Below are 12,684 nucleotides of genomic sequence, written 5' to 3'. Positions count from 1 at the left end.
AAAAAAAACTGAATTATCCCTGCTCTTTACCTCTTAATGCATTAATGGATAGGTCCAGTAGCCTCACTCTGCAAAATCAATTTTTTCACTTCTGTGTATGTGTGTGTGTGTGTGTTTTAAAATCTCAGATCCTTCACTGACAAAATAATAGCACATACTGTTCGTGTGCCGCCACCTCTGCCCTATGCTCCTAGCAGACCCACTCTAATCACATGTTCATTCTTCACACTTTGGCAGTGTCAGGTGTCAGGAGACTGTTTAATATAATAAAGAGTAATCGATGAGAGAAGGCAAATATAACAATATAATGGTAAAAATACCTAAAATCCAGTGCAAACCTAATGTTGCCTTTTAATTATTATTTCAAATAATAATAATATAATTAATATTTTCTGTATAATCAATACGTTTTATTGCACTTGTTTATTAAGTTCTGATAAAAATGGAAAACAAACAAACATAAATAACGTATCATATAACAACTCCTCGTTTGCTGTGTGCACATGTTGTGAATGACCAAAAATGTTGAATTCTTTTTTTTTTCCCCTCTTCGGGTCTGAACCACAACCCTGTCTCACTGTGCACAGCAGCGTCACGCACGATGACGTCTCCTCAGCAGCACAGTTGTTTACCGGCGCTGATGCGTTTGGCAACACACACCGTGTTGGCTGACGGTCCAAACCGCAGAGGAGGCGGCCAACCCAGCACAGGTAAGGCAGGAATTAAAAAAAAAGCCCTGTAGCTGTTTCTGTCAAAGCGGGACAGTGTCTGATTATTTGTTGGGAAAAAACAGCGGAGACTACATTTACACAGACTGCGGCAACGCGTCAAAAGGGAAGTGCCGTTTGTTTGCGCGTCTATTTTCAGCCACAACAAGCGAATCCGGGATGAGGGCGAGATGATATATGTTTAGAAGAGCTGCACTTTGGAACTGAAACCCGAATAAGAAATGTACGTGACTTCAAAGGGTTTGCTTGGTGTTGTTTCGGTGTTGCTGTTATTTTATTAAAGCGAGGTGGAGGTGAACGCTGAGACATTGATTCTCCCTTTGCAGTGGATCCGGGACAGAAAGACCTGATGTGTCCTCTTCAAATAACAGTTCTAACAGATCGTAACGCTGTTGGGTACAGAAAGACAAAGATATTACTAAGAGTCTCTAGAAACCGAATATCATCTTCTAGCTGTTATTGCAGCCTGAGCTATTTTTCTCCTTTTATGATTTTTTTAAAATTAATTTATTTTGTGGCTCAGACTACATGTATATTTAGCTGTTTGAGGCCTTTTTTTTATTAAGCCACTCGGGTTTATACATATAACATGAACATGAAGAACAAGAACATAAACATGACATGAAGTAAAAGACAAAAACAACTGACGGCGGCAGACAAAAATGCGGTTTTATTTTGAAAGTCTCCAGCGGAAGTGGCGTTTTGTATTCTTGAAATAAAAGTCTTTTGTGGAACCGGGGGATGCTTAGTAACGTGTTTATTATGAAGCGAAAGACAGGAGTCTCCATAGCCCAAACGTCATATCCCACACACCGCTGCAAACTGAGGCTGGGATTAAAGCAGCAGCGGAAAAATCATCATTACTCAATATACCACTGTAGCACCTTGTGTAAGAAGGACATGTCATGTCTATTACAATATAATTTTTTTCTATCAATTTTCCACTTCCTACTTCACATACTGTAATAAGTTAAAGGTCGGAATTGTGCTCACTATTTTGCTTTCAGTAATGTGCTTTCGACAGGTTGACCTTGTTGAAGGGGACACAGTTGCACATCTCTTCAGTTTTTATTGAGACACTTGCACTGTAAGTTATGACTTATTAATGATATTTTGTGATTGAAAGTAAAAAGGGTGGGGGATTAGGAACGAAAAGAGAGAAATATAGACGGTTTCATTACCAAGAGCTCTCTGACATGTTTGCATCTGTGTGATTAATGTGAGTGAAAAACAGATCACAGATGTCAAGACGCCAAAGCTGATAACAGTCTTTTACACACATTGTATATGCTCATGCACACAGACAGACACATCTTTAGCTCCTATCTTCAAACCACGTTTGACTTGGACTTCAAGCAAACACAAAGCTCCAGCTGTTTTTTTTTTTTCTCTGTTATTGAGCAATGACATGTGGTTAAACAGCAGTGGTGTTTTTTTGAGTAACCGACCTGTCTATTAGCCTCAGATCAACAGGTGGAGCGGTGGTTGAGTTTGCGCATGAGTAGCAGATGTGTAATGTTTGAACTGAAGCATGCACCATCTCACACGCACACATGCACCTGCCCGTTGTGATGAAGGGCCTTTCAGTCCCGCACAACAAAAAAGGTACTATTGTGCCTGTGGGGAGGTTTGACTTAGTATAAAACACTTAGGATAAAAAACCTCCCCCCTAAAGAAAAGTATTCACCTCGGGGCACAACGTGATGGTACTTCTCCTCACTGCCTCTGCAGTTCATTGTAATCTGCTCATCATAGTTATCTGTACTATTGCTTGAACTTCTCTGAGCTTGGATCCTTTCAATAAGTCCAACGCTGATCACCCACCACCACTCACAAGACGCTCTTTACGTCCTACAGGTTGGCAGATAAAGACAGCGGACCTGCAGCGCCCACAAGCGTCACTCTGGTTCTGCTGGTTCAGGCCTGATACGACACAATCATAGCCGACTTGAAAAAAAATCCAAGAAGATGAATGGCGTTGCTGGTCGCTCTGTGCATCCTGTGGAACCCATTAAAGAGAGCATGCAGCTCAAAAAAGAGATTTCGCTGCTCAACGGAGTCAGCCTGATAGTGGGAAACATGATTGGCTCCGGCATCTTTGTTTCCCCTAAAGGCGTGCTAATGTACAGCTCTTCTTATGGACTGTCCCTAATCATCTGGGTGATTGGGGGGCTCTTTTCTGTGGTGGGGGCCCTGTGCTACGCCGAACTGGGCACCACCATTACCAAATCGGGTGCGTCCTATGCTTACATTCTGGAGTCATTTGGCGGCTTCATTGCATTTATTCGTCTGTGGACATCCTTGTTGATCATTGAGCCCACCAGCCAGGCGGTCATAGCCATTACGTTTGCAAACTACCTGGTGCAGCCGCTCTTCCCAACATGTGAACCGCCTTATGCAGCAGCAAGGCTCATTGCTGCTGCCTGTGTCTGTAAGTACATCTGATGTGTCTTTTTGTCCCTCTGTTCCTTCCAGCAGTTGACACAATACCAACAACTTGTACTGTATAAAACTGTCCTCTATCTCTCTCCAGGCTTACTGACATTCATCAACTCTGCCTATGTGAAGTGGGGCACCCGCGTGCAGGACATTTTCACCTACGCTAAGGTGGCAGCCCTCATCGTCATCATCGTCACTGGCATCGTCAAACTGTGTAACGGTGAGGGGGCGTCACTGCGGTGACACGCGCTGACATTAACTCAAAGATTGCTGTTCAGTGGCAACTGGACTTGCGTGAAACCGAAACGGGTGGTTATCAAGAAGTCGAGCCCTGTCAGCTGGACTTTTTGTAAGTTAAAAGGTTTCATTACCACTCAAAGACCACTCAAAGATACATCTGGGTCTCCAAGCCAGCTTAGACTAAAAAGGCTACGTAGATAATAAACAGAATTAAATGTTCCATTTAACAAGTAGGAAGTCCAGTAAATGTTCAGATCACCTCTAGGTTGATGTACTTTGGGATGAGAGGTGAAACTTCAAGAAAGTCTAGTTGCCACTAAACAGCACCTTCAGGGGTAACCATGACCTGGATGACAGACCTCGGATGAACCCTTCTTAACCACTTGCTGAAACTGTACAGATGAGCTGCATTTCTAGAATGTTTGAGATCTCAAGAGCCGTCAACGTTGGAGGGTCAAGTATTGATCAGCTGGGAAGCGCTTCATGTAGACTGTACAGTATTGGGATCATTGTTTCGACGTATGCAAGACACGGTCGCTGACCGTACTTTTAATTGTTGCGCCTCCATCACAGGTTACACAAAGAACTTTGAATCATCCTTTGAGGGATCGTCTACAGATGCCGGGAACATTGCCCTTGCACTGTACTCTGCCCTCTTCTCCTACTCTGGTTGGGACACCCTGAACTTTGTCACAGAGGAACTCAAAAACCCTGAGAGGTAACTTTTTCTGTTTCCTTTTCACTTGAAATTATATGCAAAGTGTCACTGAGATTTGGTTTTGATTCCAAAGTCCCGTTGTTACAGGAACCTGCCTCTCGCCATCGCCATCTCCATGCCCATTGTCACCATCATTTACATCCTCACCAATGTGGCCTACTATGCTGTTTTGGACATTACTTCTATCCTGGCCAGTGATGCAGTGGCAGTGGTGAGTAAACTAACAGCACATAAGGACACACAGATGATGATGATGATGATGTGCGTGAGCTGAAACTGCACTTTGTGATCTTTGTGTTCGGTTCAGACATTTGCAGATCACACTCTTGGTGTGATGAACTGGACCATTCCCATTGCTGTGGCCCTGTCCTGCTATGGAGGCCTCAACGCCTCCATTATAGCTGCATCTAGGTAGAGCACATGCGCACACACACACACACACATGCACAGACACATTAATTTCTTGTAGCATGACATATTATGTCCTTACGTGACATAATGCATGTGCGTTGTGTCCAGGTTGTTCTTTGTGGGCTCTCGTGAAGGTCACCTACCAGACGCTCTGTCCATGATCCACATACAGAGATTCACTCCGATCCCTGCCCTGATCTTCAATGTATGAATATGGATCAGTTCCATGTACTCATCATGGGAGGATTATGAATTTGTCTTTGTCTGATAGTATACACAAAACTTTATTTAAACCACCTATTTACCATTTAAAATAATGGAAACGTATGGTTTTTTCCACTTTCCACTGTCCAGTGTGTCATGTCACTGATCTACCTGACAGTTGAGGACGTCTTCCAGCTCATCAACTACTACAGCTTTAGCTACTGGTTCTTCATGGGTCTGTCCATTGCAGGCCAGATCTACCTCCGCTGGAAGGAGCCTGACCGACCCAGACCTCTCAAGGTAACACCAGTCGGAAAGGCCATGTTTATGCGATTTCTCGTCATTTAAGTTGTAACTTAACTGGTGTGATGATCAGCGTTCAGATTCACCTTTAAAGATCCAAATCGTGAGCTGAAAATAAGTAGGAGTCAATCTGCTCTATTGTGAGACTTTGCCAAGTCCTTCCACAGCCTCCTAGAGACTCATCCCCAATCGTTTCAGACAGTCTTGGGTACAAACATCATCATTCTGTAAATAGATCCTGTTTGGGTCCCAATGCTCAAAACATGCACACCCACCTGCTCTCACGTTACACCCGTGGCTCATCGCTCGGCCCACTGGTAAACTTCTGCAAGCTGGCCGGTCAGAAGAGCCTGGGGTGATAATATTGCATTATTATGCAATAATATGGTCTTTTTAAAAGCACCCGTGTGTCCCCATGCATCGCTTAATTTATCTTGGTTTAGGTCATAATGATAGTGGTTAAACTGCAATGCTCAACTGTCCTCACTGATTCCCTTATATATATTTAGGGGCATTAAGGTGGGGAGGGGGTTAATTAAGAAGAATCACCACATTAAAGCCTTAAATATAAAATAGGATAATACAAAGTATCTGTCATACTGTGATTTTATGTTAATGATAACGATACACAGTTTGTTTGTTTTACGCTCATGGACACCCTCCGGATTTGTCCCCGTTCAGCTGACTTTATTCTACCCGGTGGTATTCTGCCTGTGCACTGTTTTCCTGGTGGCAGTGCCTCTCTACAGCGACACGGTCAACTCACTGATTGGAATCACCATTGCCCTCTCAGGCGTTCCCGTCTACTTCTTGGGCGTCTATCTACCAGAGTCCAAACGACCACCCATCATCACAAAGCTACTGCGTGAGTTTACGACACACCCAGCGCATGAAGGCGACTTCAACCATCTCGCTCTTTTAATCTCTCAATCTTGCAGACTCGGATACCATGTGATTGTTGTCTCTTCCTGCAGGCTCCCTGACTCACTTCACCCAGTACACTTGCTTCTGTGTAATGACAGAGATAGACAAAAGCAAGTAGACCTTAAAACTCTACCCAGTCATCTCTGCATCATCACAGCTGACCGTCACCAAGGCAACCAGATAGGGGACTCTGCTGTGAGGCACGTTTTGTACCGTACACTATGCTGAAGCTCACATTTTACTGACTCGTTTACAGCACTGAAAATGCTGCCACAGATGCACAAATCCACTCGCAGATTTATCCTGGAAATTAAGGGCAGTTGAAAAGACACAGTGGTGTCATATTGCAAATTATGGAAGAGATCAAGACTCTTCATCCCAGCATTTAATAATTACCTCTCACGTAAAAGTGTCTTGCCTTGTTAGTTCTCCAGGTAACAGTAAAAATGCCATTTGAATAGTATGTGACTGTGAGAATTTACAGGTGATCACAGGGACCTGACAGGGATGCAAGTGTATTTGCATCGCTTTAACCAGTATAACTGAAAAATGCAGCATATGCAAGGATGAGTTTAATGTCACCTAAGAATTAAGGTGAACGGTTATAATAATTAACGGAAGATATTTTTTAATCCTATAACTGAAAAATGCAGCATATGCAAGGATGAGTTTAATGTCACCTAAGAATTAAGGTGAACGGTTATAATAATTAACGGAAGATATATTTTAATGCGTTACCATTTAACTCATCTTACTGTACTTGCCTTTATGTATGTGTGGTGCTATTGTGTGGTAGTTTTTGCATTTTAACACTTGTTGGTATATGTTGAACAAAGAACTTTAAGGTATTAGTGAGTTGAAAGTATTTTGCCTGAGGTGGATTAAGTGGCTGAATCCACAGAGTATAGTGTTGCAGGAAGATTTTTACAATGGTTTCAAAGTATGTAGCACATCAATTTACACAAGGTATTTACAGTGTTCACATCACGATCTTCAGCTTTTATATAAGTGATGCATCTTTAACTTTATACATTGTGTTTTACATGATTCCCCAGTTAACTGGGCTTCAAAACATCCCTAACTTATTTTTATCTTAAACAGCACATGCTCCTTCCTGAGCCATTAATTAGAGCATGCAGCGGCTCTTTCTGAACACAAGGTAATGCTGAGCTTTGTGTAGCAACACAACAATAAAACCTTTGCTTCAACGTTCCTGGTTGTTACAGTAGTCATGAAATGAGAGACAAGAGACGACAAGGCAGGTTTTGGAGACAGAACCTTTTTAACTTCTTTTCAACCAACCCATACTGGGTTTGGGTTTACTGTGCGCTCTGAACACGCTTCCTCAATCCTGCACATGGAAACATTTGAGTGAATAGTGACAAGTCTTAAAACATAATCACTAAAGGATTTTGAAGCAGTTGGGACTGAGTCTCCATTTACCCGTCACCGCTGGACAACTTTATAAAAATATCACTGCAGTGCCTCAGGAAAGCAACTAAGCTAAACAACTTCATATCACCACCTCCTGCAATAATGGATTGGATTTTTTTTTCTGTTTTACCTGTCTTACTTTTTTGTCCCAGTCAATCAATAAATTCTTAAATAAAATGAACCAGTTTCTTTATTGTGCCCCAAAAAATGTTCCATTTTGAAAGCTTTTCTTGTATACACATCTACATATTTACAAAAGTGTAATTCAACAAGCATTCACGAGAAACAATCTGAAGTTGAAAGGATTTTCTGAGCAAAAAAAATCCACAGCAAAATATCATATTCACAACATAAATGATGTACCACACTTTCAAATTCGTTTCTCTCCGCGCACACACACACACAGCCATGCATAAAATGCAAACCCGCTAAATAGTAACTACATGTGGTCCCAGATATCTCACTAACAGAAGTGTTATCAGCACAAAGCATACAAGGCAAAAATCACACTTACGTGCAACATTTCGAACACACACACACATTCACTTTGAACAAATGCCCACACACAATTCACTCCACCACTCACAAACAAAACAAAACACACAATTCAACCTACTGGCAATAACGCCGACTCTTTAAAAGTCTGTGTAGTAAAGAGGGGAGGGGTAGCCCACATTTTGTGACATTTTAAGTATTTGGTGCATACATTAAACTAAAACTATATGGTTGTGTTTCTGACCATTGTAAATTGTTAACAACATCAGGAATTTAACCATAGAACCTTTTGGATGCTAGACACCAAGATTGAATTTCCACAACACTTTTTCCAGGCACGTTTCTATATTGGGCCATTCTTACATGCGGTTTTCCTCCACTTTTGCCTACGCAGACGACCAAGTATGGGGATATTTGTTAAGAGGGCACTGGGAAGATCCACTGACAGCTGTGGGTTCACATGTAGATCAATCAGAATCATATTTGTCGGCATCCTCATCATCTTCACCGAGGTGGCCCAGGTCATGGAGAACTTCCCTCTGGTAGTGCTCCCAGCTCCTCCGGCTGTACGAGTGCTCCTCCTCCCTGTAGACTGTGTACACAAAGAAAAATGAGCATTGTTTGGAAATGTGTGGGTGGTAAAATCTTTATAATTACACGCAATGTTGTCTCTCTAAACACACACGTCGTCACATATTGATGACTCAGAGAAATGTCAATTGTTATAGTAGACAGGTATAAGTCTATCCATTCCAACAGGCCTCATACAAAGTGAAGGAAGAGGTAGAGAAGTTGTACACAAAGCAGAGCATTACAGGTTTTCTTTTAGATTACAATTCCAACGATTAGACTTTTTCTTTTCTAAAGAGAAAAAAAGCTCTAGATCAAAATTAAGGTTAACTCAGGTTTTAATGGGGGGTGGAGTCGTATTGCAGTGGATTCAGAGATTGACAAATTACAACCTTGTAAAAGTAGAATTCATGGCAGAGCTGCTGTATTGGACTGCATTAGATTGTACAGCTGTCCCTAATGAAATGGCCAGTGAGTGCATATCCAGACGACCAATGTGAATTTACTGTCTCACTTTGACACTAGTGGGGTCTCTTGCGGCTGGGGGAGGGCAGATTTGTGCACACGGAGCCTGTGGCATCTTTTACTGCTTCAGCCTGAAAAAACATTTACACGTACCACCATAGCGTTCCTCTCTGTCACTGTCTGTGTCACTTTCCTCATCGGGGTAGTCATTCCTCCAGTTGCCTTCCTCATTTTCATCATCCTCATCTTCATACACCTCCTCTTCATGGACCACATGGTCAGGGACCTACGATAAACATCAACCCATTCATCTGAAAGTTTAATGTTCGTTGACTCATGAGCTAGAAAGCAGGAGCACAAATAAAAAGTAGGCAAATCCTTGGAATAAAGATAAAATCCATCTACTCTACTGCATCCATGTCTTCATTCACTCACTCTGATTTCAGCATTCATTCATCTGCTTGTCCATCCATCCACACACACCAGTTCTCCCTCATCAGCGTAGGCCCTGACAGACAGGATGTCCTGAATCCACCCTGGTGTGACCGTTTCCTGGTAGTAGAGATCGTAGACGTAGTCATCGTCCTGCTCCCGGTGTTCCTCTCCCAGTCTTTCTCCAGATACACTCAGACGTTCCCGCAGCATCTTTGTGTTGTTGCAAAGGATAACTTCTGGGTCTGCGGACTGCACGTTTACAAACACAGGCGATGATTAAGAAAATTAAAAAGATGTGCGTTTTAGGGTGCAACATTTTTTGGGCCTAGATAAATTAATAACAACTCTCTTTGATTGACAGAAGTCAGTTGACATTTACTACAAAAAGCTATTATCAATCAGTTCTCAACAGAACACAGATGACACAATTTAGAAACTAACTGAATGTCTCATTTTAAATGTATGTACCTGCAATAAAGTCTCCACTGATAATGTTAGTATAGAGCTAAGACAAATACACAGTTTTACTTACTTTACTTTCACCTGTTCTTGTTTAAATTACATCAATGATTCACCATCGGAGCAGAGAGCATACTACCGTGGCGCGAGTCAGACTCAAGTTTAATTTGTTACACGTAAGCAGGTATCTGAAGCAGCCAAATTTGAATTGGTATGCAGAATCAGAAAAACATACAGGTTTTTAATGTTGCTCAGACAAATATAACAAATGGAGAAATTGCCATTTGCTGTCGGTTGTCACCAACAAATGTGAAACACCATTAAAATAGAAACAATCATGTTCTATGGTCTTAAGAACCAAGTCGGGAAAAGGTAGAGAAAGTTGCGTACAATACATATGCTCATATGCTTTTAAATCACTGCAAATTGGGCATTATGGGTTACATAAACCTACTCGAAACTAGGGGCGGCTGTAGTCGGTAAACGCAGTCCTCCACGGACCACAGGGTCAGTGGTTCGATCCCCGGGCCTGGCTATATGTCTGTGGGCAAGACACTGAATCCCTAACAGCCCATCCCCCTCCCCAGCTGTGCAGTGCCAGTCCAAGCCCGGTAGAAATTGGGGATGGTCGCGTCAGGAAGGGCATCCGGCGTAAAAACTTTGCCAAATCAACATGCGGACAATGATCCGCTGTGGCGACCCTGAACTCACGGGATAAGCCAAAAGGACAAGAACAAAAACCTACTCAAAACTGTGTCCTGGCAAATTGGTGAGGAATCCTTTTTTCAGTGTAACCATCCAGTAGTTGCTATCTCATTGGCTGGTTCGATTTTTGCCATCATGAATTTGTCAATGTCATTTGTTTCATAGAATGGCCTAACACAGGCGTCTTTAACACTACTTTTATAGGATAACATAATTTTATCTTTTTGTTTTTTTCTACAAACAAAATGATTTGTTTTTATTAGGATCGCTGTCTCTCACATTTCTTTCATTCTTAAATAATGAGACTTTCATGTGTAAGTTTCTGTTGACTAAAACTGAAAAGGTCGAGTTGAATAAATACTGAATTTAACACTGCCAACAAGAAGTTTAGATGAAGGAGTGAACTTGTTGAGTCTCACAATGAGTCAACACAGAAAGTGATTCAACCACATCAGTCACACACCTGATTGAGCTGATTTGCACCTTTTTTATTCAGTTTCACTTATTTAAAAGTGTAATGAAAGCATCCCAAATCTATTTTCCTTTCATTTGTAACCACAATGAAACAAAAAATGATGCCTCAAGCATAGAAACAAGTTACTGCTCTGCTATGCTGCTCATGTTGTCCTATGCCAACCCATTACCTGCAGTCAGCTTTCCTTTGTACCTGGTACATAACCATAACCTAATAGCTAAACAAGTGCTTTAAAATCTACCAGCTAGGAATGAAGATCAAACCAGAAGTTTTTGTTCCTCTTCTTTAAAAAAAATAAAAATAAATAATTAACAGTTTTGCTTGACTTATGCATCAAACATACCTTTCCAGAAGAGTTGTCCTGGTTCTCCAGATTCTCATGTATGAGATCAACCACCTGGATTTCAACAAGACCCCAACATTTGTCCTCCTCTTTCCCAGTTTTCTCTACACTCTCTGAGGAATCTGTTTGGGAGTTCTGCTGCTCAGCTGGGCTTGCCAGCCCTGTACGGTGGCTTGAAAGTAACCTATAGCGTTCCTCCCTCCGAGCGTTCCACTTTGTGCTGCGTAGGTCCCCAATTATCCGCTGGGCACTTGCAGCAGAGGGGCGCAGAGCGTGGGCCATGCGAGGCCGGGCCAACGCCTGTCGTACCTGCGTCTGAACGGGAGCATCCTGGTGATGAGAGGGCAAAGGTGAGACACTACAGGGTACTGAGTATAAGTACATGGAAATGAATAAACATTAGAATTTGACAGCTGGTTGGTAAAAGGAGCTCAAAAATACAACAAGGAAGAAGAATTTAGTTTCAAATCAATTTAAAACAAAAGTAAATACATATACTTTACTTTTGTTTAGAGGTTACTATTGCATAAAAAAAATAAATGATTTTAATGAGATATTTTGTAATTACTATTTAATTTAATTACATTTTCTTTTGCGCTGGATGTGACTTGAAATGTTTTAAAGTAACGTTAAGTATTCAAATAAATTCTAAAGTTAATGCTATTACAGCTTTGGAAGAATCGAATTTTTGAGGCCTCACAGCTAACAGCAACAGTAATATGAGCTAACGTTAGCAGATGCTAACGCTATCTGGTTCAGCTCCTGCTCTATTGGCCATATTGACAAGAAGCGTTAGCCTAGGTGCTATGCTAACAACAGCTAGCGCATAATGACCGGTGTTTATCAACGCGAACATCACTTTACAATAGTAAAACCGCTATCGGTGCGAGCCATAAAGGGCCATAAACAACCATAAATTACTAATTCATAAAGGTCAAGTCTGTTCCAACAACGGTTAACTGGAAGTTTCCGTTAGCCAGCACGGTGGCTCGTGCTACCACCGGGCCTCTTACCTGTGTCGCTACCGTCGCCACGAGTTTAAAGACAGAGTTTTCCACCTCGGCTTCATTGGGCTCTGGTACAGTTTCGCCCGAGCTCTGGGACGCTTCCGGCCGGATGCGTTTACACGCCAACAACAACGCATCTGCCGGGTCGGTGCCCCTTTTTCTTTTCACTCTCAAGATGGTTGTATTTGGATCCATACTGGTCCTCTGTGTGGTTTGTCTGGCAGTCAGGGAAGATGACGGTCGGCTTCTTCTTCTACTGCTTTATTTTCTTCTTCTTTTGGTTTTAATGGCGGGTGACAAACCTGCCTATATATTCTGCCACCTACTGG

The 12,684-nt window shown here is 42.0% G+C and overlaps 2 protein-coding genes across 5 annotated transcripts; one reads left to right on the top strand and one right to left on the bottom strand.

Moving 5' to 3' along the window:
- Positions 1–567: 567 nt before the first annotated feature.
- Positions 568–7,578, top strand: slc7a6 (solute carrier family 7 member 6). Of its 4 annotated transcripts, none has more exons than XM_067494989.1 (10): positions 579–710; positions 2,586–3,159; positions 3,262–3,387; positions 3,981–4,125; positions 4,213–4,336; positions 4,433–4,536; positions 4,645–4,741; positions 4,891–5,040; positions 5,725–5,908; positions 6,018–7,578. In XM_067494989.1, exons 2-10 carry the CDS (start codon positions 2,697–2,699, stop codon positions 6,083–6,085), a joined length of 1,461 nt encoding a protein of 486 aa, XP_067351090.1. In that variant the 5' UTR covers positions 579–710; positions 2,586–2,696; the 3' UTR covers positions 6,086–7,578. The 4 variants fall into 4 exon arrangements, with proteins under 4 accessions (XP_067351091.1, XP_067351090.1, XP_067351088.1 ...); XM_067494987.1 differs by having other exon boundaries at positions 5,676–5,908; XM_067494988.1 differs by lacking the exon at positions 579–710 and adding an exon at positions 739–951 and having other exon boundaries at positions 5,676–5,908.
- Positions 7,574–12,612, bottom strand: slc7a6os (solute carrier family 7 member 6 opposite strand). Its single transcript, XM_067494992.1, has 5 exons — positions 12,362–12,612; positions 11,349–11,678; positions 9,415–9,615; positions 9,085–9,217; positions 7,574–8,488 (listed from the first exon to the last, which is right to left on the bottom strand). The coding sequence occupies exons 1-5, from the start codon at positions 12,548–12,550 to the stop codon at positions 8,364–8,366; spliced, it is 978 nt and encodes a 325-aa protein (XP_067351093.1). The 5' UTR covers positions 12,551–12,612; the 3' UTR covers positions 7,574–8,363.
- Positions 12,613–12,684: the final 72 nt, after the last annotated feature.

Source organism: Channa argus, chromosome 2 (assembly GCF_033026475.1).
Source record: "Channa argus isolate prfri chromosome 2, Channa argus male v1.0, whole genome shotgun sequence".
Lineage (NCBI taxonomy): Eukaryota > Metazoa > Chordata > Actinopteri > Anabantiformes > Channidae > Channa > Channa argus.
The sequence above is the reverse complement of the archived record's forward strand: the minus strand, read 5'-3'. Positions and strand labels throughout refer to the sequence as shown.

What these genes read in the sequence shown, in the direction of transcription:
- slc7a6 (XM_067494987.1), top strand. Translation starts at nt 2,697, where the DNA reads ATGAATGGCGTTGCTGGTCGCTCTGTGCATCCTGTGGAACCCATTAAA. An exon ending in ACCGACCCAGACCTCTCAAG is followed by an intron (nt 5,041 to 5,675) that starts GTAACACCAGTC and finishes AACGATACACAG; the next exon opens with TTTGTTTGTTTTACGCTCAT. An exon ending in CATCATCACAAAGCTACTGC is followed by an intron (nt 5,909 to 6,017) that starts GTGAGTTTACGA and finishes CTCTTCCTGCAG; the next exon opens with GCTCCCTGACTCACTTCACC.
- slc7a6os (XM_067494992.1), bottom strand. Translation starts at nt 12,550, where the DNA reads ATGGATCCAAATACAACCATCTTGAGAGTGAAAAGAAAAAGGGGCACC. An exon ending in TGGCGACGGTAGCGACACAG is followed by an intron (nt 11,679 to 12,361) that starts GTAAGAGGCCCG and finishes TCTCATCACCAG; the next exon opens with GATGCTCCCGTTCAGACGCA. An exon ending in AGGACAACTCTTCTGGAAAG is followed by an intron (nt 9,616 to 11,348) that starts GTATGTTTGATG and finishes GTAAACGTGCAG; the next exon opens with TCCGCAGACCCAGAAGTTAT.